The following is a 25,212-nucleotide window of genomic DNA, read 5'->3' on the forward strand; positions in this document are numbered from 1 at the left end:
ATAATCTCTCTTCTCTCTTTGAGGTTTAGGGTTTTTTTTAAATGATTTATTTATTTTTATTTTATATGCATTGGTGTTTTGCCTGCATGTCTGTGTGAGGGTATCAGATCACCTGGAACTGGAGTGAGCTGCCATGTGGGTGCTGGGAATTGAACCTGGGTCCTCTGGAAGATCAGCCAGTACTCTTAACCACAGAGCCATCTCTCCAGCTCGAAGTTCAGTTTTTAAGAATGTTTTTAAAACCGGTACTTTAGCTTTTTAATGTACTATTTCTTATTCTTAAGGACTTAATGGTTTTTTTTCAATTTATATGTATGTATACCACATGTGTGTACCTATGGATGTCATTGGATCCCCTGGAGCTGGAGTTACAGGTGACTGTGAGCCACCCTAGGTGCTGGGAACACAACTCCAGTCCTCTGGAAGAGCAGCCAGTGCTCTTACCTGCTGAGCCATCTCTCCAGCCCCTAATGTACTGTTTCTACGTGAGAGTTTTCTACTTGCCCCCATGACCTCATTGCATATTAATGTATAATATAAGTTCCTGTACCTAGGGCACATAAGACTTCAAACCATTTTGGAGTTCAGATTTTCAGTGTCCAACAGGAAAATAAAGGAGAGCCCTAGTTCTTCAGTAGTCTAGGCAGCAGGCAGGGACAGGTGGGATGATTGACATGCTCCAACCCCATGTTCTCATCATGACTCACTTGCTCCTTTACCCACGAGTCTGAATGTGGCCTGTCCATGCCATGGCCTGCTCCTCCCCGAACTTGGAATGGCCTTGCTTCTTGGAAAAATAGTCCTCTCCAGCTAGATCTGGCTTCCACTCTGTGAGTTCTCTGGCTTGGACAGATCTACTGCAGTGTTTCTTTCTGTAGGACATACCTGCAGCACCACACTTTCCATGATAATAGTCGTTTATTTACATCCTTATATACAGATGACGCAAATCTTAGTTTCTCCAGGGCAGGCTCCTTCTTTGCTGTTATTCATCTTTGTAGAACTAATGCCTACCATCATGCTTTGCACCTCTTAGATATTTTTGGTTCTCTTGAAATTAATCCAAAGACAAACCTCCTGAGGCAAACCAGGTAAGTCTTCTGACCTGAAATTCAAGGTCAGAGAGAATCTTTGAAACAGACTGCTTGTGTCATTTAAAAAAAAAAAATCAGAAGGCAGGAAGCTCAGGCTGAGGTGCCCTTCAGATTGCTCTAGGAAGGTTGTGTGAGGTTGGGGAGCTTGGGTTTTGTGAGGTGAGAGTTCTCTGCCCACCTACCCAAGGCTTGGGCCTATCTTTCCAGGGTTGCTCTGACTTGATCAGAAGCCCGTGTGTTTATTGGCCACCATTTTATGAATACAAACCAGGACATAGCCCCATACACAGGAATTTTTTTCTCATTTATGGCTATTACTTGAAACATGTAAATCACCAATAACATTTTAAAGGCAGGTACAGGTCATGGGCAGTGGGTCAGCTGCTACAAGGGACCATTGCTTGGCTTTAGGAAGTTTTCCTGGGCCGCCAAGGCCTGGCAGCCATGGCCAGTTAGTTGCTGAGGGTATCAACCAGCTGCTCTAGGCTGTCTGATATTCCCAATGAAAGAGCTGGAGTCTGAAACAGGCCACAGAAGCAGTCCAGGCCGAGATTAAGTAGTACATAATGCCTGTAGAGACTAAAACTTAAGGGCCAAGGAGTCTGCTGCCCTGAACCAGAGAGAGAGACCCAGAAGAAGATGGTCATTTCCAGACCTACTAATGTCAGAAAAGAGATGAGCTGTTGAAGGTTGTCATGGGCTTCGTATGTGACATCTGTCCAGAAATCCACAAAAGCAACTACATAAATGGGTAGGACATGCCTGTTGTACGGGGTGGCCTTGATGTCCTCATGGAATAATAGGAAGCCTCAGCAGAGCTTGAGTTCTGTTCTAGTGGCAGGCATTACGTTAGAGAGGAGCAAATCTGGCCTTTGTGCAGGCTCAATATGTGTCCAAAGATAACATCTTTAGCTTCATATTTCTTAGAGACTTAGCGAGTTTATGTTGTTTGTTTTCCTATGTGTTCAGCTCAAGCACCATGTAAATCAGTTCCTTGAAAAGAAATTAAATAATTTCCTTCCATCTCTGTAAAGGCATTGTCTGTGAACAAGTAGTAAGTAGCTCTTTGTAACTTGTGTAGCAGCCGCTGGCCTTAAAGCAGCAGTCCGTTCTGACTTTGGGCCAGAGCAGTGAACACTAGGATTCCCAGGTGACAGGACTCAGGACCTTGCTGCTCGTTCTCATGTAAAAGAAAAAAAATGTTAAAGACATGTCCTTAGTGACATTTTTATCTTGTTATTTTTTAGATGAGACAGTGTTGATAATGGGTAACAATGTCCTTAGTGACATTTTTATCTTGTTATTTTTTAGATGAGACAGTGTTGATAATGGGTAACAATGTCCTTAGTGACATTTTTATCTTGTTATTTTTAGATGAGGCATTGTTGATAATGGGTAACAAACTGTGAGAGTTTCCAGATCTGGCTTAAGTTTTTTTTTTTTTTTTTTCCCCAGAGCTGAGGACCGAACCCAGGGCCTTGCACTTGCTAGGCAAGCGCTCTACCACTGAGCTAAATCCCCAACCCCCTGGCTTAAGTTTTAACTCGATTCAGCCTCTAGCTTTGAATCTGAGAATTCCCATAAATTCCTCATCTGTGAAACGGTGATCATGACAACTGTATTTACCCCATGAAGCCTGTGAGATGAGATGAGCCAACAAATATGCTACTTAGCCAAGTTCCTAGGATGTTTTGAACACCCAAGGCCTGGTAGTCACAATAGTAAGCTTGGTAATAATTGTTATTTATATGGGGATCAAATACTTAAAATTATAATATGAAAGCATATTTAAGACCTTAGGAAGCTTTGTGTTTAAAAAGCAACCAAGAACATTTTAGAGGTGATTCTTAGTATGTTCTCAGGCATTAAAAGAGAAAGTTCTTTTAATGAAATTTACCCTTCTAAAACCTAGGCAAATAAGATGGAATTGTGCCCTATGCCTTCCTGTTCTTTCTGCTTAAGGAAATTGCACTGCCAGTCCACGTTTGTCTAAAATCCCTCCCTGTTCCAGCCCTACTCTTCCAGTGGAAAGCTAGGAATTTCATTCTTCCTACTCTGTATGTAACCCAGGGTCTTGACAGTGGCAGTGGCCACAAGTTCCTCCAGGGCCCACCTGTCATCCTTCAGACTGGCTCTGAGCTGAGGCTTCCCGTTGTTCACCATGGCTTAGAAGCACCCCCACACACACACACCTCAGTCACCATTACTGAAACTGGAGGCATTTTATGAACCTGTGTCTGTTATTGGCTCAGTCACCATTACTGAAACTGGAGGCATTTTATGAACTTGTGTTTGTTATTGACTCAGAGCACAAGAGGTAATGGAGAGAGTTTTTGGCTAAAACAAAACAAAAAAATTCAAACTAATAGAACCTGCCATCAAACTTATGATTACAGAAACGATATTTATAGGTATAATTGGCTTTTATTAAGGGTATGTACTAAAACCGGCAGATAAAACCATATCTGTCAATTCTCTCTTGGTGGAAATGGCTAATGATATTTGAAAGCAAGTATCTAGTCACTTTATTGTTTGGTACTATTCAGCCCATCAAGTAATTTTAATTAAGGCTTTTTTCCATATCTAGAATACTTCCATTTATTGACCAAATACTTTGTAAATGCCAAATAGAAAGTAGTACATATCATTCACTTGGATTCTAATTTTTATGAGGTCATATACAACAGCTCGACTTTAATTTTAAACACATCATAAATAATTAGAAATGGGGGCTGGAGAGGTGGCTCAGTGGTTAAGAGCATTTGCTGTTCTTTCAGAGGACCCAAGTTCAATTCCAGAACCCACATCAGGAGGCTCACAACCACTTGTAACTCTCACTTCAGGGAATCGAACACCCCTGCACTCATGTGCACCTACTCACATGCAGATACACATACCCATACATAATTTAAAATAATAAAAAATGCATGAAACAAAGTCAACACTTGTGTGGTACTCCCTTTTACAAGGCATCTTTACAAATATTATCTCACAGGTTAATATCACTGTAAGATGAAAAGGACAAATGTTTTCTTCATTGTTTAGGGAAAAAAAGACATGAAGAGACTCAGAAATGTTTATTATTAAAGTTCACGGTTCCACCACTTATGACCTCACACCAGCCACTTAATCAGTCCATGCAATTCACTGAACCGTGAAACAGTTTTAAAAGGTGCCTACTTCACAGGCCAGGAAGATGGAATGAGTGGGAAGCACAGAGCCTGTGTCCGTGCATGGTGTCATCAGGTCATTCTTAACTGTTAGAAAATATTGGGACTCACACCTGGATCCAGGCTTCCTGACTCCTAATCCAGAACTTTTCATCATTCCAGTGACCCATAGACATGATGGTCATAAAGGCAGTTCTCCTTTAATAAGAAGAAGGAGCTGGAAGAGAAGTATTTGGATCTCCCAGCACAATAAAATAAATGTTTGAGAGAGGCACTAATTATCAGAATTGGGTCACTATGCATTGTGTTCATGCGTCAAATTATCATCATGTGGTACCACAAATTTGTATAATTATCACATGTCAATTTAAAATTACGTTGCAAGCAAGATATAAAGGTCCATGCTTGTCATCCCAACTCTCCAGAAGCTGAAACAGGAAGATGTCCAGTTTGAGGCTAACCAGAGTTACACAACCAGTTCTCGGCCAGCCTGAAATAGTCAGACTCTGTCTCAACAAGGAAATCACATACATCATTTTAAAAAAAAAGAAAACAAAACAACCCCACCCCCAGCTATGTTCATGGAAATCCCCCAGTCAATATTGATGTCTGCTGGTCAAAGTGAAGATCGTAAGTGGTTGTAACTACTCCCCGTAGATGGGACATCTATATCAAAATCCTCCCCCTCCCAACCCCAGGGCTCAGAGAACACCCATCCAGGAAGACTGTAAAAGCCAAAGGCTGGAGAGGAGCACTGTGAACTGCTGTCTTTTGGGATATGACGTGGCCATTGTGCTCACATTGTGCTCTACACAGCTTTGGTTACCTGCACACCTTGATAAGCCAGTCCAAATTCCAACACAGACTAGGGAGGATCTCACAAAGTCCCACCCCTAGCTGGGGGTGGAAATTCAGTTTTCTTTAGGAGTATAGCCACTGCTACTTTGTCCTGCTTCAGTGGATGACCTCACACGTGTACACATATGGACAGGCCTAATTGGACTCAGTGAGTTATGTAAAAGAAGAGGAGGAAGAAGGGAAGGAAGGGAGGAGAGAGAGGCAAATACCATTAAAACACATTGTAGACAAATATGGAGTTTACGAAGAAGGAATTAAAAAATCTTTAAAAACTTTAAGCAGAAAAAAAGTTGACATTTGGAGATTGTAATTCCTTGGGGAAACAGCAGCAGTGACATGTGAATACCCATAAAAAGCAGCTTTGAGGAAGTATAATTCACATAGTATACAGTTCATCAATTTAATATGTGTTATTCAATAGTTTTCTGTATATTCACAGACTTGTACAACCATCAGTCACTAGGATCAATTTTAGAAAAAAATCTTTATCTCAAAAACAAACTGTATTCCCCCTGCCGTCTAGTTACAGGTAGCCGTTAATCTGTTTTTATTCTTTTGGTTTTGTTTGTTTGTTGTTTGTTTGTTGTCTTGATTTGCCTCTTCTGGCTCCTTTCACATAGCACAGTATTCTCAGGACCCATCCCTGCTGTGCATGAGTGAAGGCTCTTGCTTGATGGATGCAAATGATGCTTATTTTCTGGCTATTTGTAGCTTGCATCATTCGGAGTCTACCTGTCTTCATTAGTGATGTCAAGACCTATTTTGTGGAAATTCTACAGAGGTGTTTGAACTTGCTTCCTTGAGTAGTTACGAAAGTTAAACAAAGTGATGTTAGAGCACCCAGCCATCACAGTAGTGTGTGAGTTAATTAAGCACCAAACTTTGTGCCTAGCACAAGGGGGTCTCAAGTCCGTTTGCCCCATTTAAATATCCAGGGTTTATTAAGAATTTATTAACAACGAAGCAAAAGGTTGCTTAATCTGTTGCCCCGACTAGTCTGTAACTCCTTGTGTAGCTCAGGTTAGCACACATGGCAAGCCTCCTGCCTCAGCCTCCTGAGCACTGGGATTGCAGGAGTGAGCCCCCACACCTGCTATAGATAATATTTTCACTATTGCTTTGAGGTTGAAGTACTGATTTCTTCCATCCTTTGTTTTGTTCTCCCCAAGGCTATGCCTTCCTGCTGTTCCAGGAAGAGAGCTCAGTGCAAGCTTTGATAGATGCCTGCCTAGAAGAGGATGGGAAACTGTACCTGTGTGTGTCCAGCCCCACTATCAAGGATAAACCGGTAAGTGATATGTAGCCAGCCTCTACTTTCCCAGAGCACATATGCAGTTGACTAGCTGTTCATCCTCCTTATCATGGAAGTGCTTCATTTAGGAGCCTCTTACCTGGATTAACCTTGCTGTGTAGAGCTGGGACTGTTGCTAGTGATGAGAAGTTAATTAAAAAGTACTCACAGTTCATCTTACACTTTTGGGACCATAGGTAAACAAATGTGTCCTTGATACCCACTTACAGCTTGGTAAACTAACTCCTGTTTGGAAACCCTAAATTGAGGTGAGCAATGCTCTTAGTGGCTTTGACAGCTCTTTTCTGTCATTATTTCAGATCAAGGACAGGAGGAATTTATTTTTAAAATATCATAATTGGTAATGTTTATATGTCCCTGAATGTAAGGCTTTATGTTGGGTTGTATCCATGGCTACCTGGTGGGTGGGCCAACATGTCACACTAAATGGACAATTTCAGCAGGACAGGAGAAGGGCAGGACAGAGAGCATGGCACTGAAACTGTAAACAAATGTATGAGATAGGCTTGCTCCTTAGAGTGGGAAATAGTAAAAACAGTGATGTGGAGTGGACAAGGGGGTGAAGCGATATCTAGGACCTAGGACATCCACCGCAGACTTCCATCAGAGATGGGGGGGGGGGGGTCACTTGGTTGATTAATTATATTCTTAGAACTGTGTCTGCACAGAGTTGGCTTAGATGTAGAAATTCCAAGTTTGAGTCTTAACTTTATTATTTAATATTTAAATATCTGCTTGGTTCTGACTAAGTCATCCATCCTGTCCTTGGTGAATTGTGGTTTTCTCAACTAGAAAATGGGAAGAACAGTCATTCTAACCTGGGTTGTTGAGAGAAAAATGAATGTAGAAGCACTCAATAGAGAGTGGGTACTTGTGCAGACATAATTCTTTGGTGCTTTCAGTCCTGCATAGTGCTATAATTCAGGACAGCACAGCTAGAGCTCGGCTCAGGCCACACCTGCTGGGAAGAACGGTTTCCGACTTGTAGAAGAATGCCACTGAGACTTGGTCACCTATAAGGAGGGAATTAGTATATAAGTAGAAGAGGAAATTATTACAGAATGGGGTTATTGAGTCATGGCAGAAAGGTTAACACAGAAAAAGAAGTAAGGATTTTAGCCATTATGAAAGTATCACTGTAATTGTTAAGTTCTGGGACCAATGCCAAATTTTGATAACAATAATGACAGTGTTGGATACTGTGACTCTATGGATTGGGAAAGAGTAGGTGAGGAAGAGAGTGGGGAACCTTTGTTAACTTTGAGCTTTATTTAAAAGGTATGTGCATGGTGTGGGAGACATGGGGACTTACTGATAGGAAGAGCATGCAATACCCCATCAGAATAATAAATAACCCTGAAATTACTTAAGTCCTTTAGAGTCGTGTAGAGTAGAAAGTTTCTACCAAATTTAGCAGTTTGTCTTAACAGTCAATCTGCAGAGATGCCCTGCACCTTTCATTCAGTGAGAGTGAACTAGGAGGGGTTATGGTAGGACTGGCCATGCACTGTAGGAGAGCACTAGAAATACCTTTTATATGTAAAAGGCAAAGGGATAGAGGTTCATGATGACGTGACTATGTCAACAATAGAGAACAAACTGTAGAACTGAAATGAGGAGATGAGATGGGCTCAGGACTCAGAAGTTCCACCTCACTGGCTCTGTAGGGGGAGGAAGGAGATGGTGTCTGGCAGGGGGACCCTCACCGGGACAAGATGTCTCTTGAGAGGAGCAAACTGATGGTTGCACCCATAGGTGAGTGCAGACACACCACCATTGCTTTGGAGTGGTTGCTTGCACACACAGGTGAGTGCGGACACCACCATTGCTTTGGAGTGGTTGGTTGCACACATAGGTGAGTGCGGACACCACCATTGCTTTGGAGTGGTTGCTTGCACACATAGGTGAGTGCGGACACCACCATTGCTTTGGAGTGGTTGGTTGCAAACACAGGTGAGTGCGGACACCACCATTGCTTTGGAGTGGTTGCTTGCACACACAGGTGAGTGCGGACACCACCATTGCTTTGGAGTGGTTGCTTGCACACACAGGTGAGTGTGGACACCACCATTGCTTTGGAGTGGTTGCTTGCACACACAGGTGAGTGCGGACACCACCATTGCTTTGGAGTGGTTGCTTGCACACACAGGTGAGTGCGGACACCACCATTGCTTTGGAGTGGTTGCTTGCACACATAGGTGAGTGCGGACACCACCATTGCTTTGGAGTGGTTGGTTGCACACACAGGTGAGTGCAGACACCACCATTGCTTTGGAGTGGTTGCTTGCACACATAGGTGAGTGCGGACACCACCATTGCTTTGGAGTGGTTGCTTGCACTCTAAGCACTTGCATTGCTCTGGACTTGAGGGACTTTGAGAATAATTAGTGCAATCTTCCCTCCTGGAAATGTCTCTGGGAAACTGACTCTCATTATGTCTTCACATTCCTACCTGATCGAAGTTTGCCTTTTCTGAGCTGGAGGAGTTGTTTCACTGCAGAGTGATGAGTTCTGACAGTGATTATCAAAAACTCATTTCATTGACCCAGACACACTCAGGGTTTCCAGCATTAATAGTTTAGATAAAACATAGGAAGAAAATCCCTCCCTGATGATACTCTAATTAGAATGAAGTGCATTTCATGTTAGGTTCCAGGTCTTTTGTCTCGTTTTGCAGCCTCTTTCTTGGCATTAGCTTTCCCTCTGCTGTTCCCAGCTTAATTTTGTCCTGCCTCTCTACTGGCTCGTACACATCCCAGCTCATGCGGATGTCCCACAGAAAGTGACAGCTAGAGTCAACCTTCAGAGTCAATAAGGACCTTGGAAATAGGCAAGCACAGTCTCAGGAGCTCATTCACCAGGCTTTCTCAGTGTGGTTCCTCTTTGTTCCATGTCTTAGGTTGGCTAGCATTCATGCTCTACCCTTCAGAATCCCAGTGCCCTGGTGGTGATGTTTAGTTCTTTCTGACTCCTTGTATTTCTTCTTGGAAATATATCAAGTTCCAAAAGTTACCTTAAAGATTTTTTTTTTATCCTTTGTCCTTATTTATTCCTTTTCCTCAGATCAAACCCCTCTTCCAGTTAAGTGGATCAAGTTATTCAGATTGTTTTCCCAGTGCAGAGGCCTGTAGTGAAGTTTTCTCAAAGCTATCTTGTCCAGGATCATGCTTCTTTTTAACTCAAGTCAATCCCAAACTAATGGGTTTTAGGGCATATTAGATAAGTGGTTTTGTTCAGTGATTTCCTGATTCACATGGATTGTGCTGTGTATGGCTTTGGTCCTGAAAGATGACAGAGAGAACTGTGTTTATTGCCTCATTGTTTTGACTCTTTAGTCCCAAAGGAAAGAAAGACAGATTGGCAAGAGCAGGAGCTGTTGTAGCTTCGAGACCTATAACTCCTTTTCTCCCTGCAGAGAGAGGAGCTCCACCATTCATCAGTCCTAGACGCCCCAGCAGATGATAGTTGTGTAAAGATGTGTCTCTGCCTAAGGTGCCTTCTGATTGGCTTAGTAAAGAGTTAAATAGCCAGTAGCTAGGCAGGAGAGAATAGGCAGGACTTCTGGGCAGAGAGAGAGAGAGAGAGAGAGAGAGAGAGAGAGAGAGACTGAGAGGGGGAGTCTAGGTGCATGATTTGCCAGCTGGACATGGAGAGGAAACAGGAGGGGAGATGGAAGAAAGATGACGTCACATGGCGAACGTAGATTAATATGAATGGGATAATTTAAGTTATAAGAGCTAGTTGAGACAAGCTTAAGCCAAGGCCAAGCTTTCATAATTAATAAGTCTCTGTGTCATGTTGTCGGCCCAAAGACTACAGACAGTGATGTCTGTGCTTCCAGTGAAGTAGGTGGATGTTTGAACAGTGGTCCCTTCCAGGAAGGTGATAAAATATAAATAGACAGAACCTAAAGGTTCAAACAGCAAACTCTAGAGCAGGGACCTGGATGAGCCCCACAGAGCTAGCTGGTAACTGGAGAGAAGGAAGGAGACGTTAAATGAGCATGGATCTGTCTGGGCACTGGGGTTGACCTAGAATAGATCTGTAGACCAGCCTGACCCTAAATTCAGAGATCTACCTGCCTCTGCCTCCCAAGTGGAGCTAAAGACATGTACCACCACATCCAACAATGATCCTTCTAGAACAGATTGGCCAGAGTTAATGGAACAGGAATCACACAGAAAGGAATTTAAACTCTATTACCAAGCTGATGTGTGTTTATGTAGGTTAGGTTTTGGACTTTTGCTCAGGTAACATGGCCATCCACTTAAAAACAGAAAAACAAAATTCAGTGAAAAAAAATGACAGAGGCCAGGAAACTGGAATTAGATGCTGCTTACTGCTTCAGTTCTTTTTTTTTTTTTTTGATTTTTCGAAACAAGGTTTCTCTGTGTGGCTTTGCGCCTTTCCTGGATCTCACTCTGTAGACCAGGCTGCCCTCGAACTCACAAAGATCTGCCTGCCTCTGCCTCCCGAGTGCTGGGATTAAAGGCGTGCGCCACCACCGCCCGGCTCAGTTTTTTTTTTTTTTTAATTAAATTCTAGCTGAGTTATTTTATGTGTGCATGTGTCTATGTATATGGGGCACATGTGGAAGTTGGAGAACAATTCTGTGGAGTTGGTTCTCTCCTTCCACCATGTCAGCCCTTCAGGGGAGCTCAGGTCATCTGGGTGGGTGGTTAAGTGTCTTTACCTGCTAAACCATCTCACTGGCTCATTGTTTCAGTTCTTAATTCTGTCCAGTCTGTCATTCCAGTCTCTCTTGATCTACTTTATGTGCCTATCAGCGGAATTTCAGACACTTTTAGTCATTCTTCCTTGGTTACAGACACAGGCCTGAGAGTTAAGACCTTCCCAGTCTGGCTTCAGTTTTCCCCTGACCTTACCTTTTTTGCTTTTCTTCTGCCCTTCATATTTGTTTATTTACTTTCCTTTTTTTTTCATGTGGATGTGTGGAGTGCATGCATGTATACAGTATGTTTTGATATGTGTGTGTTTGCATACATAAGGAGACGTAGATCAATGTTGAAAATCTTTTTTTTTATAATTTATTTATTTTTATTTTATTTGCATTGCTGTTTTGCTGCATGTATGACTGTGTGAGGATGTCATATCTTGGAGTTACAGACAGTTGTGAGCTGCCATGTGGGTGCTGGGACTTGAACCCAGGTCCTCTGAAAGAGCAGTCAGTGCTCTTAACCACTGAGCCATCTCTCCAGCCCCGAAAATCTTTCTTCATCACTCTCCAACTTATTCTTTGAATCAGGGTATCTCAGTCAAATCCAGCGCTCAATAACAAGGCTAGTCTTGCTAGCCAGCTTACTCAGAGTCTTCTGTCTCTCCTTTCTGAGGCTGGAATTATGGGCAAGCTGACATGCCAACCCAGGTGCTATTGATCTGAATACCAGTCCTCTTGATTGTGTGGCAAGTTATAAGTTAACTTAGAACTTAATCTCCCTCTCCCTTTCACCTCATATTTTAATCAAACTGAAATATTTTTGCTTCTGTCTCAAGGTCAAATTCCTACACTTACTTCTAAACCTTTATCAAATACTACGTGTTTCATGGACCTTTTTTTGATAATTTTACTCTCTATAACAAATTACACCTAGTATAGCGGTTATCAAAACAAATGAAAAGCAAAACCTCCCAAAAAATTAAACTGAGAAAAGTAAGACTTATAGGGTACCTGGATTGACTGCTTCACATTTCTGTTCATGGCATATCTACTAAGACCATGTAATTCTCCACCTACTGTCTACTAAGCCCTAACTTTAATTTTGGCTTGGCTCAGTTAAATCTGGGTTTGTAGATCTATCTTAGAATCCATGGCTGTCATATTGTCTTGTCTCACCTAGGAATTCATTAACACTTTTTACCTTGATTTCCAGCATCTTCAATTTTGCTCTTAGTCTCTGAACTTGCAAGTGGGTCCAGAGCTTCTTAGAGCATGAGCCTTTGGATGCTCTATGCCTTTTCCAGGGAGGTAAAGTGGCAGTTCTATGTAGCCAGGGTGCTACATAAAAGCCAGTGAACAAGGCAGCCAATTCTTTCCTTAAGGGATCGTATTTAGTGTTTACCTAAGTGTATTCTAAAGGACACGTGTCCAGTCGACAGCTGTCTTGAAAGTCTCATGTATCAAAGACTCATAACAGCAATGGGTATCATTGATTGTGCACTTACCTTGTGCATTTTATATTAATTTTCTCCTTTAATTAAAAGTTGCGCCGGGCGGTGGTGGCGCACGCCTTTAATCCCAGCACTTGGGAGGCAGAGGCAGGTGGATCTTTGTGAGTTCGAGGCCAGCCTGGTCTACAGAGCGAGATCCAGGAAAGGCGCAAAGCTACACAGAGAAACTCTGTCTCGAAAAAAAAAAAAAAAGTTGCATATCCCAAAAATATTCAAGAAACATTAATTTATCCAGGCTCTAAAAGCATCTTACATTATGTAAATTTGTATGATAAGTGTTTAGCTCTATATTTTATATCCCTGATTTGGAGATGACACTTGTGTAGATTCCTGTGAAATTAGTTATTATCTGAAGCACTCTCAGAGAATAGTTTTTCCTCTCAGGAAAAACTCAGTAACCTACATAGGTTTTATTTTTATGTGTATGTGTGCTATCTGTGAGTCGGTTTGTGCAGATAAGTGTAGCGCCCTGTTGAGGTCAGAAGAGGGCATCATATCCCCTGGTGCTAGAGTTACAGGCAGTTGTTAGCTGTCGGATGTGGGTGCTGGGAACTGAACTCAGGTCCTCTGTCAGAGTAGCAAATGTTCTTAACCACTGAGCCATTTCTCCAGACCCCCCACCTGAATGTTTAGGTGTGAATTCATCTCAAGAGTTTTAGTAATCAACATGATATTAACAACAATTCTTTCTTAGTACCATGGAGCTGAAAACATACATGTATGTAGACACTGGACCAAATTGTTTAGCTTGGGTACAAAATTGCTTCAGGCTATGAATCTGAAATTTAAAATAATAGCACCAAAAAGTGCTAGTTCCATTGCTAAGTCATTTTTGGGTGTGAGAGTGTTGTGTGATATTTTGTGTTCTGACAAATAAAGTTTGCTTGGAGTCAGAGGGCAGAGCTAGCCACTAGCTGACCTAAATTAACTGTAGAGGGTTGGAGGACTGTAGGCAGAGACAGGAAGTAGTAAGGCGGGGCGGAGAGAAGATCTCAGTCTTTTTGAGGGAGGAATGGTAGAGGTAGGAGGTGACTGGTGGCTGCTTCTCTGATCCTAAGCAAGCTTTATTTGTCAGAACACAATCAAAACATCACACAATACGGGAGAGACTTACTAACTGCTAATTCTGTCGGGAATCAAGGAATCATCTATTAGCCATTTCTTTTCTTGTTGGTGGTGCTGGGACATGCACAGAGGACCATGGTTATTCTAGGCAAATACTTAACTACTAAACCCTCAGCCACTACTGGCCGTTTCTAATGTATAGAGGATAGGCAGATTGGAGTTTGAAGAGAAGAAAGGGGTTGCTTACCAGTAGAGATACGTTCTCAGTCCACCAGGAAGCTGAGGCTCCAGCCAGTGGCCTAGAGGACAGGGAACCTCACATGCTCACGTCATAGTTAAAGTGAGTCAGGTAGCCTTGATTTCAGTCCTGACATGATTTCGCTTTCATGATCTTTAGATTCTTGGTCTCCCGGATTTAGATAATTTGTATAGCATATAGTTGTAGTAAGGTTAAGTATGACTTTAGAAAATGCATAACACATATTTTCTTTTACTTTCTCTTAGTGGATATTAGTTTACAAGGAATCCATATGCTTTTAAAAAGTCACTTAGGGGCTGGAGAGATGGTTCAGTGGTTAAGAGGATTGGCTGCTCTTCCAGAGGACCCAGGTTCAATTCCCAGCACCCACATGGCACCTTACAACCATCTGTAACTCCAGTTCCAGGGGACCTGCCCTCTTCTGCCCTCTGCAGCCTCCTACATACATGTGATGCACATACATACACGTAAGAAAACACTCATGTACATGAAATAAATAAGCAAATTGTTTTTTTGTTTTTGGGTTTTTTTTTTTATCAAGAAAGGGTTTCTCCATGTAGTTTTGGTGCCTCTCCTGGATCTCACTCTGTAGACCAGGCTGGCCTCAAACTCACAGAGATCCGCCTGGCTCTGCCTCCCAAGTGCTGGGGTTAAAGGCGTTTGCCACCACCACTGGGTACAAATAGTTTTTAGAAGGGTTTCTTAACCCCAAAATGAATTCATGTTAAAGAATGTGCACTCCTGGAAAAGAAAATGCATAGCAAAGAGATGCGTTTAGGCGTGTGGAAGTGCTAGTAGTTTCAAAGCCAGTCAGCTTTCTAAGGTGAGTCTGATTACATGATTAACCTATTACCTAGTGACACCAGAAATGGGCACAGAGTAAGGCCAAGCACCCCAGCACCCACTGCTAACCAACACAGTGGATTCCCATGCCCTTGGAAGTTGGATGAGTAACATGTCCTGGGATCTGTGGAGGGCATTACCACCATAAACTGGATGTGGTGGTAGCTGCCTATAATCCAAGCACTTGGGACGCTGGACCAAGAAGATCTTGAGTTTGAGAACATAGTGGACTGACTGCACAGTGAGACACTCTCTCTCTCTCTCTCTCTCTCTCTCTCTCTCTCTCTTTCTCTCTCTCTCTCTCTCTCTCTCTCTCTCTCAAAGGGGGGCAGAGGGAAGAGCACCATTACTCATCCAATCTTCACAGAGCATTCATTAGAGCTGCACACTTTACTGGGCAGTTGGGACCCACACAGATGTATGAGCTCAACCTCGAAGGACCTAATGGAGGGGAATAGATGTGTGACTGGTACATGAACTAAGGAGCCACAGGTACTCTGAGAGAAGCATCATAGGGAATATTTGAGGTTGGGGAGTCATGGATGGAGAAGAATGTGCTGATGATGTGACTCAGTCAGGAAAGCCTTTCTTTACAGGAAAGTGTTCACTTGTGTGTTCTGTGTAGCATTTAATTAATAATGGCTTTGCTAACTCCAGCATAGTGCATGGGTATGCATTATGTAACCACTTTGTAGTGTGGTTTATTCATTCTCTATTCACTAAGCACCCCTATGAAAGAGTACACAAAACACCATGCTTCATTAGTAGCTGAAGGTCCCTAAGAAGCTCTAAAGCGCTGTGTGGAGTATGCTCTACAGATTAGTGCAAGTCACAGTGCTTACCTTTTATACCCAGACTAAGCCTGGTAGGGCACCTGGAGCATCCTGGAAGCACCAGAGAGAATTTCTCAGTATTATTTTCAGCTACCTCTCCAGAAAGAATTCTGACTCTTTTGACGAGGTTCTCTGGGGCCTTCTCTTGTCTGAAGATGAGTTAGAGCAGTTATTCTCAACCTTCCTGATGCTGCAACCCTTTAATACAGTTCCTCATGTCGTGGTGACCCCCAACCATAAAATTGTTTTGTTACTACTTCATAACATAAGTTTGCTACTGTTACGAATTGTGATGTATACATATGTGTTTTCTTATGGTCTTAGGTGACCTCTGTGAAAGGGCTGTTTGACCCCTAAAGGTTTGAGACCCACCAGTTGAGAACTGCTGGGCTAGAGGGTTAGAGTTACAGCTTTTGACCTGTGACCCCAGAACTCTTATCAAAGCCAAGGACTGGGGTGTCAGTGGCACACATCTTTAATCCCAGCACTTGGGAGGCAGAGGCAGGCGGATCTGTGAGTTCAAGGCCAGCCTGGTCTACAGAGCGAGATCCAGGACAGCCAGGGCTACACAGAGAAACTCTGTCTTGAAACCGCCCCTCCCCCCAACAACAACAAAAAAAAGCCAATGACTAATCATCTATTGAATTGGGTTCTGTTCTTTCTTCTACTCCGGGGAGTTACTGGGGTTGTCTCCAGCCCTCACCATCAGTAGAGATGAGCACGTGAGAATAATAGATGAGAACTCTTCCTGGAAATTGGCGGATCTGTTTATTAGAATCTATGAGATGAAAATTAGCTCAAAATGAAATACCAGATATGTATGTGCTTTGAAAAGTTCAGTCCACAAATACTGCTTCTGTGACTGTTGGTTTTTCTGTTTAATAATAAAACAAGCCCTTACATCATGAAAGAGGCGAAGATACAAACTATGCTGTCGCTTTCCGCCTCTGCTGGTACACTTTGGTGATTTGATGCGGCTGTGGTGCTAAAGATGGCATTACTGACAGCTGACACGGGTCAGAGTCCATCACTACAACCGGCCCGCTGCAGCTCTGTGTTGGGACCTGGGCTTAGCTGACTCATCCTGGTAGTGAGGGTGAGTTGGGATGCTGCAACTTGCCAGGGAGAGCATTCCGGACAGTTCTGCACTATTGTTTTCCTGCTGCATATAAAATGAAAGGATTGTAGGACTGGGGCAGCAAATGCTCTTTCCTCCAAGAGTCTGAGTAGGAATTTGAAGGGTTTTCAGAAAGGAGATTAGAGTAGACAATGTCTCAGCTCTGAGCAGAGCTTCATGGGAAAGAGAGCTAACAGCCAGCTGGCGGGGGTAGGGACACTGGCTCAGGTGCCTGCACTGACACCAGACTGCAGTTTGTTGACTTGTAGGATTGCCTTGGAATAAGCAGATGGGAACAAGACACCTTGCAGTAGAATATTTGAGTTGGGGGCGGGGGGGGGGGGACACACACATTTGTAACCTACAGTGGTAACCAGGATGGAATATAGGGCAAGGTGTTCCAAATACGTGCCCCCCAAAATTATTGATCTATGAATATAAAAATGCCAAGTCTAAATAGAGAATTTGAAAATTGTAAGAAGGCTAAATGATGTTTAAAACAAAACAAAAAACATATCTCCCCCCCCCCCCCCCCACCTCATAGGGTCCCTCTATGTAGCCTTGACTGTCCTGGAACTCTATGTAAACCACCAGGCTAGCCTTGAACTCACAGAGCTCTGCCTGCCTCTGCCTCCCAAGTGCAGTGCCGGTATGCAAGACCATTGGGTTTTCTTTTATTCTGTGATTAAAGGCAGAACAAAAATGCACGTTTACATTTTACCTGGGAAGGTCTTGTTAATTTTCATTGAAGTCTTGTTTAGCCAGTGACTTTTATCATATGTCCTTCAATCCAAAGATGTAATCCATTTACATTTCTCTTCTTTTTTTTTTTTTTTTTTTTTTTTTTTTTGGAGCTGAGGATCGAACCCAGGGCAAGTGACCACTGAGCTAAATCCCCAACCCCCCATTTACATTTCTTAATGTTCTTCTTAGTAGTTGACCTGATCTTATTTCTATTAATCACCTTTAGTTTTATGTGAATAAAATTTTAGTTTTTAATTTAGATTCATATTTAGTATTTTATTCTTTATTCTTTATTGATAGCAAAAATAACTGAAGTGATTTGGTAACATATTTAATGAAGTTTAGTCTGAGGACTTTCAGTTCTTTGAACAGCTATCTAATACTTAAATGTATTAACTTACTATATTAAAATTACTTTTAACTATTTAAACTTGGTCTCTGTAGAAGTAACCTTTTCAAAGCAGTAACAGGAAATAAGGAAAAGACTCTGGCTCTCAGGTGTTTCTGCCACATTCTGGCCAGTTAGTCATTCACAATATTTTATGATGTACTTTGCTGTAGGGCAGTTTTGTCCATATGTGAACATTAGTAGGTGTTACATTAAAAAATTGCATAGAAAAGTTTTTGCTATGTTGTGTTTAACAGTGTTGAGCAGATTTCTTGCCTGTAGACTCCCTGAGTTTTTCATTAAATACATCAATGAATGCCCTGAAACTCCAAGGAGAAGGTAATCTATAGCTTTCCCCAATAGCAGTTGCCCGACATAGCAACCCAAGTACTTACCTTCCATAGAACACACACTGGGAGCCTTGGAAAGGAAGTCATACTTCCACCAAGAATTATGGGTTTTATTAGTGGTGCATTCCTCGTGACTTCTTGAACACTGGTGTTCAAAGTTACTATGTGGCATAAATAAATGTTTATACCAGCAAGGTTTGTGTACAACATTACTGATTCAGAAGATAAAAATTTAGAAGACACATAATTCAGCCAAACGTAGATTTCAGGGTCCTCAGGAGAGCCTTCATAGGAATGCATAATTCAGAACTGAAGCTGAAGAAAAACAAGCTCGGCATTTCTCTCTCGTAAGTGCTTATTGAAGCATTGCCGCTTGCAGGGAGGCACGAGTCTGTGCAAATAGCTTGTGTTTCAGAGAGAGCGGCCATTGTGAGAGGGCAGTCTTAGTCCACTGTCACATTACTGTGCTAATGTGGAGAGTGTGCTGACGTTGGCCTGTGCCAACGTTTCTTTAGTTCTGTGGAGGTGCCAGCTCTGTGCAGCTGTTTTACTGGCAGCAGCTGGGAAATAAAGGTTTCATGAATAGGGTTGATCAGCACTGTGTCCTGAGCCTTCTTCCTGTGTTTTTACCTAAGCTATAATGCCAAGAATAGAGCAAATGAATGGGGTTGTGTGTGAATGATGAAGTGAGGGGTAGTGGGAGGCTAGGGGGGAGTGGGGGAAAGAAGACCATCAATGATAAACGCTCTCAGCAGGAAGGTTCCAGGCCTTCTGCAGCGTTTCTTTGAAGAGCTATAGCATACAGCAATTACAGAAGCTGTAATGTTTCCTGTAATTTTGATGAAATGAAACCAGATCTCTATGGAAACCACATGGGAATTATTTTCATTTTGAAACCAAGGGATGTGTTTCCAGTTGGATTCAGGGATGCACAACTATAGACTCAGCTACGTGGGGGGTGGGGGGGGTGGGGGTGAGGCTGGAGGATTATTTGAGTCCAGGAGTTCTTGAGACCAGCCTGAGCAATACATGGAGACTGCAACTGAAGCAGAAGGAAGTTGGGGGGCTAGTGACCTTGACCAAAGTCAGTCAACAGCGTGGGTGTCCTTAAGCTGCTGTAACAGCTGTGTTAGGGTACGAGAGAACTCTGTGCTAAAGAGGCATCCCTTTTCTTTAACTGGTAACACTAGAATCTTTATCCTCCAATATCAGGAAATTATTATGTTTATAATTAAAAATTAGTGATGGAGACATGGAACCACCTTTGTAGGAATGTTTAGGGATCAATCATTTAGCCAAGCTGACCGGAAAGAAGCTGTTTTGTTTTGTTTTGTTTTGTTTCTGTGCAGTAAAGGTAGATCAGGTTTTGGAGTGTGAAGGGAATTGCTAACAGGTCCATGTTCTCAGAGTCTAAGGAAGAAATTGAAATTTTTGTGGTTTCTTGCTAACTAGTGAGAGTACCCATGTAATAAAAGCTCCCCACCTCTCCAAAAGAAAATTAGGCTTCGTAACAATTTTAGGGACTGTGCAGGTTGTTTCTAAGGAGCAATGCCAGTTTTAGAAGAGCTGGAGGTGGACAAAAGCAGAGTTGGCAAGGTGGGAGTGTCTGGCATGCTGAGCCAAGCCACAGAGACTGGAAATGAATTCGATGGATACTAAAATATGGAAATTCACCTGTTTTGTGTCCTGTCTTAATGTGGGAGGGACAGAAGATAGGCCTTTTTATTCCTTAAGGACAGACACCAGGTGCCATTTCCCAGCTGGTTCCCAGTGGCCACCAACTTGCCAGACTGGTTGCTTTTTGCATTCCCTGTCACTCTTACCTTTCAGGGTGGGAAGGGTGGCCTGGCCTTGCTTTGTCCATTTGTCTTAAGCTAGTCCCTGTCATCCTGTTATGACTAAAAAGAATTCGAGGGTAAACTGATAAGATACTTAATTTCTTAGTGCATGGTAAAATAGTACAACCTATGGGCAGAAAATGAAGAATCCGAATAAAAAGAAAAACGTGGGCAGGCAGTGAGGTGGCTAGTGAGTAGGTAAAGATGTTTGCTGCCTGATAACGCAAAATGTAAGCCTGATGGTCTGAATGGGGTCCTCGGGAGAGAACTGACTGCAGAAACTGTCCTCTGACCCCTACTCATTTGGCAAACATGCCTATGCGTATACACACACACACACACACACACACACACACACACACACGTCACACACACATGCACACTCTCCTAACAATTTTAGGAAGTTTAGAGAAGGAAATGAGCCATAAAGGTTTCTTTTTATATTCTTTCAAGTTGTGTGGGCTGGTGAGATGGCACAGCAGTTAGAGGCTTGCTGCGCCTCCTGACCTCAGCTGAAGCCCCAGAACTGGCCTAGTAAAGGAAGGGAACCAACTCGTGCAGCAAGCATGGCTCTCTTCCCCTGCCTGCCCCCGTCTCTGTCTCTCTGTCTGTCTCTGTGTGTCTGTCTTTCTCTCATGCATGCCCGCACACGCACACAAAATTTGCCTTTGTTTAATCAACCCTGTGTAGGAAAATCAGTTTAATAATTAGACACTGCTCTCTAAGTGTCAGTATTCGATACCTCTGTGATTGTTTGCTAACTTGAGTGTTACTCTGTGTTATGTCATATTGTTTATGAAAGGTAAATATTTTAACTGGGGGCAGTGATGAGAATTAAAAATCCAGGCAAATAGGTAATTCTTAGAAAATCTTCCTAATGTTTCTGTTCCCTTTAGATGGATTCATTACAAAAAACTAAGTGGTATACTGTGACAAATTCCCAGCAGTCTGTGATGTGTTCAAATGAACTGGATTCAAACCCCAGAATCTGTCGGAGACGCCTTTAAATGACACAGGTGGTTTCTATTGAGTGGCCTCCCCAAGACTGAGAGGCACTTAATGCAGATCAGATTTAGTAATTAACTTGATTGGGTTTGGGACTTGGATGTTGTAAAATGCACAAACATTGGGTTTGTCTTGAGTCATCTTATTCTCATTTGGGGTTGATGGAAATGAAGTAAGGACCAAGTAAACAACTTTTTTTCAGGTGCAAATTCGACCGTGGAACCTAAGTGACAGTGACTTTGTAATGGATGGTTCTCAGCCTTTGGACCCCAGAAAAACTATCTTTGTTGGGGGAGTTCCACGACCCCTTCGAGCTGGTGAGTGGAAACAGTGTCACCACAAAAAAAGCGGTGACAACAAAATCCCCAATGCCTTATCTCTGTCTGGGTTTCCAGTCGGCCTCCAAAAGGAAGTCTGCCATGTTGTTTTCACTGAGCTGACTTTTTTATGGTTAAGAATTTCCCCCAAAATGCTGTATATTCTTTTGGTGCAAGAGTCAATTTGATTAAACCAATTTTGTGGAAAGGATGAGCTCTATTTAGTTCTTTCCTATTTACCCACACATTTAAAATAATATGTGGCAGTGTGCGTGCTCATGCGAGTTAGTGTTGCAGATTTACCCCATCAGAAGTCTGCCTGGTGCATCTGGTGCTCAGTCAATGAGAAACTGAGCCACTGCTGGGAACTGTACCTGGGAATCAAACTAGACCCCTGGGCCTCCCCCAGCAAGGCAGGATCTGATTAGTTCCTATGACTTCCAGAAATGAATTACATGTCGAGGCATTTTTTAAAATTATGACTTTATAAAAGCCCCCTGTTCTGTGGTCGATTTTTGGTGTGGTACTGGGGCTTGAGCCCAGGATCTCACACACTCTAGACAAGTACTCATATCCTCAGCCTGCCTTCTACTTTTATTTTGAGACAGTCTCACAAAGTTGCCAGGCTGGCCTGGGACTCACTGTATAGACCAGGCAGGTCTTAGAATCCCCCTGCCTCAACCTGTCAGGTAGCTGAGAGTGCAGGCCTGGACCACCTGGCCTACCTCTGTTTTTGCTGTTGTTTGTTTTTGCTGTTGTTTTAATTTGTTTCCAAGGATGAAACTACCGTGCTGCCGAGGGTAAGCCAAATCATTGTGAACTAGAGACTTGAAGTGGTGTTGAACTGATGCCTCAACATTAAACCCGAGACAAGCCAGGAGCAGTGACACTCGTCTGTAAGCTGAGCACTCCGGAGGCTGACACATGATGATTTCAAGTCTGAGTCTTACCTGAGCTACTTACTGAATGAATACAAGGCCAGCCTGGGCTACACAGGAAAATTCTGAAGGCGCCTCAACATTATTTGAATTCTAAATCCAGTCTGTAACACACACACACACACACACACACACACACACACACACACGCACACGCACACGCACACACACACACACACACACACTTTAGAACTCTATAAAGATATACTCATAAGTTTGGTGGCTCACACTTGTAACCCTAGCACTGACAGGTTGAAGTAGGAGGGTCTTGAGGTTTGGGCCAACTTACATAGTAAACCCCTGTCTCAAAAAACAAACGGGGTATAATCATAATTCTATTTTGAAGAACTTTAAAAATATTGTGATTGTGGTAATTTTATGCTATGTCTAGAAGTCAGAGATCTCTGGGTCCTCCGTTCCTTCTAATGAAAAACCGTGCCAAAAGAAATCACTTGATGAAATCTAGAAGGGCCAACTCATTGGGAACAATGTAGCATTTTGCTTTGAAATTACATGTGTGTTTAGGAACAGGCGGTGTGAGTGGGGTGCTGTGGACACACATGACACTTCTGTCAATGTGCAAGGCTGGAGAAGAAGAACCTCATTGGGAGTTTTCACTGCGCACGGGTTTTACAGTTGGATAGTCACTGCTGTACCTTGCAACTAACTACATAATGCAATGGAAGTTGTGGTAATGTTTGGCCCCTCCACTCTTCCTGTATGGGAACCTTTAAAAGTCCTGAAGGTGGACATGGTGGCACACACCTGTAAACCCATGCAGAGAAAGGTGGATCTCTCGAGTTCCAGGTCAGGCAGAACTACACAGTAAGACCCTGTCTCAACAACAAAAGTCCCCACAATCATAAAATAATACAACTGATTTTTAAGTTGTCAGGTCTTCTTTTTTTTAAGTCACAGGAACTGTAGTTAATAAGCTACATTGTACCCAATGCTCAGCTTCAGGAAGATGTTGCAAATTCTAGAATCAGACAAAAATGATACTAGGTTATAAAGCTGGGCATGGGCACACGACTGTAATCCCTGTACATGGAAGAAGGAGGCAGGTGGATCAAGAGTTCAGTGTTATCCTTAGCTGCATAGTGAGTTCAAGGCAAGCCTGCATTACATAAGATCTTGTCTCAAAACAGGGAAAGTAAGTGTTTTAAAAAAGAATTACATTCAGTTATCTAATCAGAAATAGGATGTGTGTTCTTTACCTAGAGAATATACCTAATACGTCTTGGATTTCTTTTTTAAGTTTTTTAAGCTGTTTTTGTCTTAAAATTGGTTTGCTTGGCAGTAGAGACCTAGTCAGGTAGCTTACAGGAAGTGTTACTTCCAGCCTACTTGCCAGGATTTCTAGAATGCAGCTGGTGCTAGGTGGTTAGGAAGCCCACTATTAAACAAATAAGCAAGGGAAGCCCAAGGCAAGTGGATCTCTGTGAGTTCGAGGCCAGTCTGGTCTACAAAGTGAGTTCCAGGACAGGCTCCGAAGCTACATGGAGAAACCCTGTCTTGAAAAAAAACCAGACAAACCAAAACCAAAAACAACAAATAAGCAGGGGCGTGCCATACTGAACTGAGTGAATATCCCATTATCATGTTAAACAGATCATTTTATATGGAAAACCAAAGTTTTCGGAACAGAACACAAGAAATGTATTGATAGTTGAAGACTAAATTCCATTCTTTAACATGATTCTGAAATTTGGCCTTGAAATATTATAGAACATTTTTTAAAAGATTTTTTGATTTATGTATGCCTGCAAGAGTTCATGTGCATCACATGCATACCAATGCCTGTGGAGGCCAGAGGGCTTTGGATACCCAGAGCTGGGGTTCCAGGTGGTTATGAGCCAGCCATATGCTGTGGGTGCTGGAAAAGCAGACCTGGGTCCTCTGCAAAAGCAGTAAACGCTCTGAACTACTGAGCCAGCACTCTAGTCTCAGGGCAGGGCCTTCCTTGGTCCTCACTCAATCGATAAGGCTTTGAATACTGGGATAAATTTTCTTTCCCTTTATCCTTGGCCATAAACTGTCACTTAGCACATCAGAGTGATTGGAAGACTGGCATCTTACCATCTGTGTTATTCATGTAGATCTTTTGAGGGTTTATGTTTGTTTGACTTTCAGCATCGTAAAATAGGGACTATTATCACTAATATTCATTCTAAATGTATCTCCTATCCATCCGAGTAGAAATGCCTCTAAAGAAGCAAGTATTGTCCTACCTGGGCTTATGGTGTTTATTGAATTAAATAGTCTTACTCTTTGACAAAAGTGTTCTTTGTTTTTTGAGACAGGGTCTTACTGTGGAGCCCAAGCTGTCATCAAACTCATAATCCTCCTGCCAGACATAAACCATATCCAGGTCAGACCTTCCTTTTTAGAATTCAGGTTGGTGGGGGAAATCACAGGCCTAGAGAAATTAACCTGAGAGTGAGGAGTGAGGAAACCCAATGAAAAGTATATCTGGATGACTTTTCTCATCCCTCAGTTGTGGGTCCAAGTGGATAATGCACATTGCTGTCATATCTCGCTCCTTTTCCATCACTCCTGTGAGTAACAGGAACAGACTAAAGATGGTTGTCCCAAATCTGGTGTTTCCAAGATCTGGATGTCTCCCTCCATTCATCCCATTTCCTTTCATGGGGAAAAAAAATGTAAGTAGACTCACCCTGCCCCCATGTGGCTAAGTTTGCACATTCTTTAGCGTCCACAAAAGAACTAGGCTGATTGCTTTTCTGTGAGTTACAGAGACAACAGCATGCTGACCTTTGGCCAAGTGATAACGAGCAACCTATTTTCCTAAACACTCATACAGAAAAAGCCCTATGGCATATCCCTGTGGCATTAGGACCTCTTCCCTCTGCCAGTACATCAGTGTCAGAT

At 42.6% G+C, this 25,212-nt stretch overlaps 1 protein-coding gene across 12 annotated transcripts in view; it reads left to right on the forward strand.

Moving 5' to 3' along the window:
* The window catches only part of Cpeb3 (cytoplasmic polyadenylation element binding protein 3), a 190,201-nt gene that overhangs the window by 132,025 nt on the left and 32,964 nt on the right, over positions 1-25,212 (forward strand). For 11 of the 12 annotated variants that reach the window (XM_052712070.1, XM_052712063.1, XM_052712067.1 and 8 more), the window contains 2 exons: positions 6,292-6,410; positions 21,268-21,382. In XM_052712070.1, the coding sequence (XP_052568030.1) occupies positions 6,292-6,410; positions 21,268-21,382 (234 nt within the window). The remainder of the gene's footprint in view (positions 1-6,291; positions 6,411-21,267; positions 21,383-25,212) is intronic. The other variant, XM_052712071.1, reaches the window with a different exon arrangement.

The sequence above is a fragment of the Peromyscus californicus genome, unplaced genomic scaffold (assembly GCF_007827085.1).
Source record: "Peromyscus californicus insignis strain IS unplaced genomic scaffold, ASM782708v3 Scaffold_4__1_contigs__length_199733344, whole genome shotgun sequence".
Taxonomy (NCBI): Eukaryota; Metazoa; Chordata; class Mammalia; order Rodentia; family Cricetidae; genus Peromyscus; species Peromyscus californicus.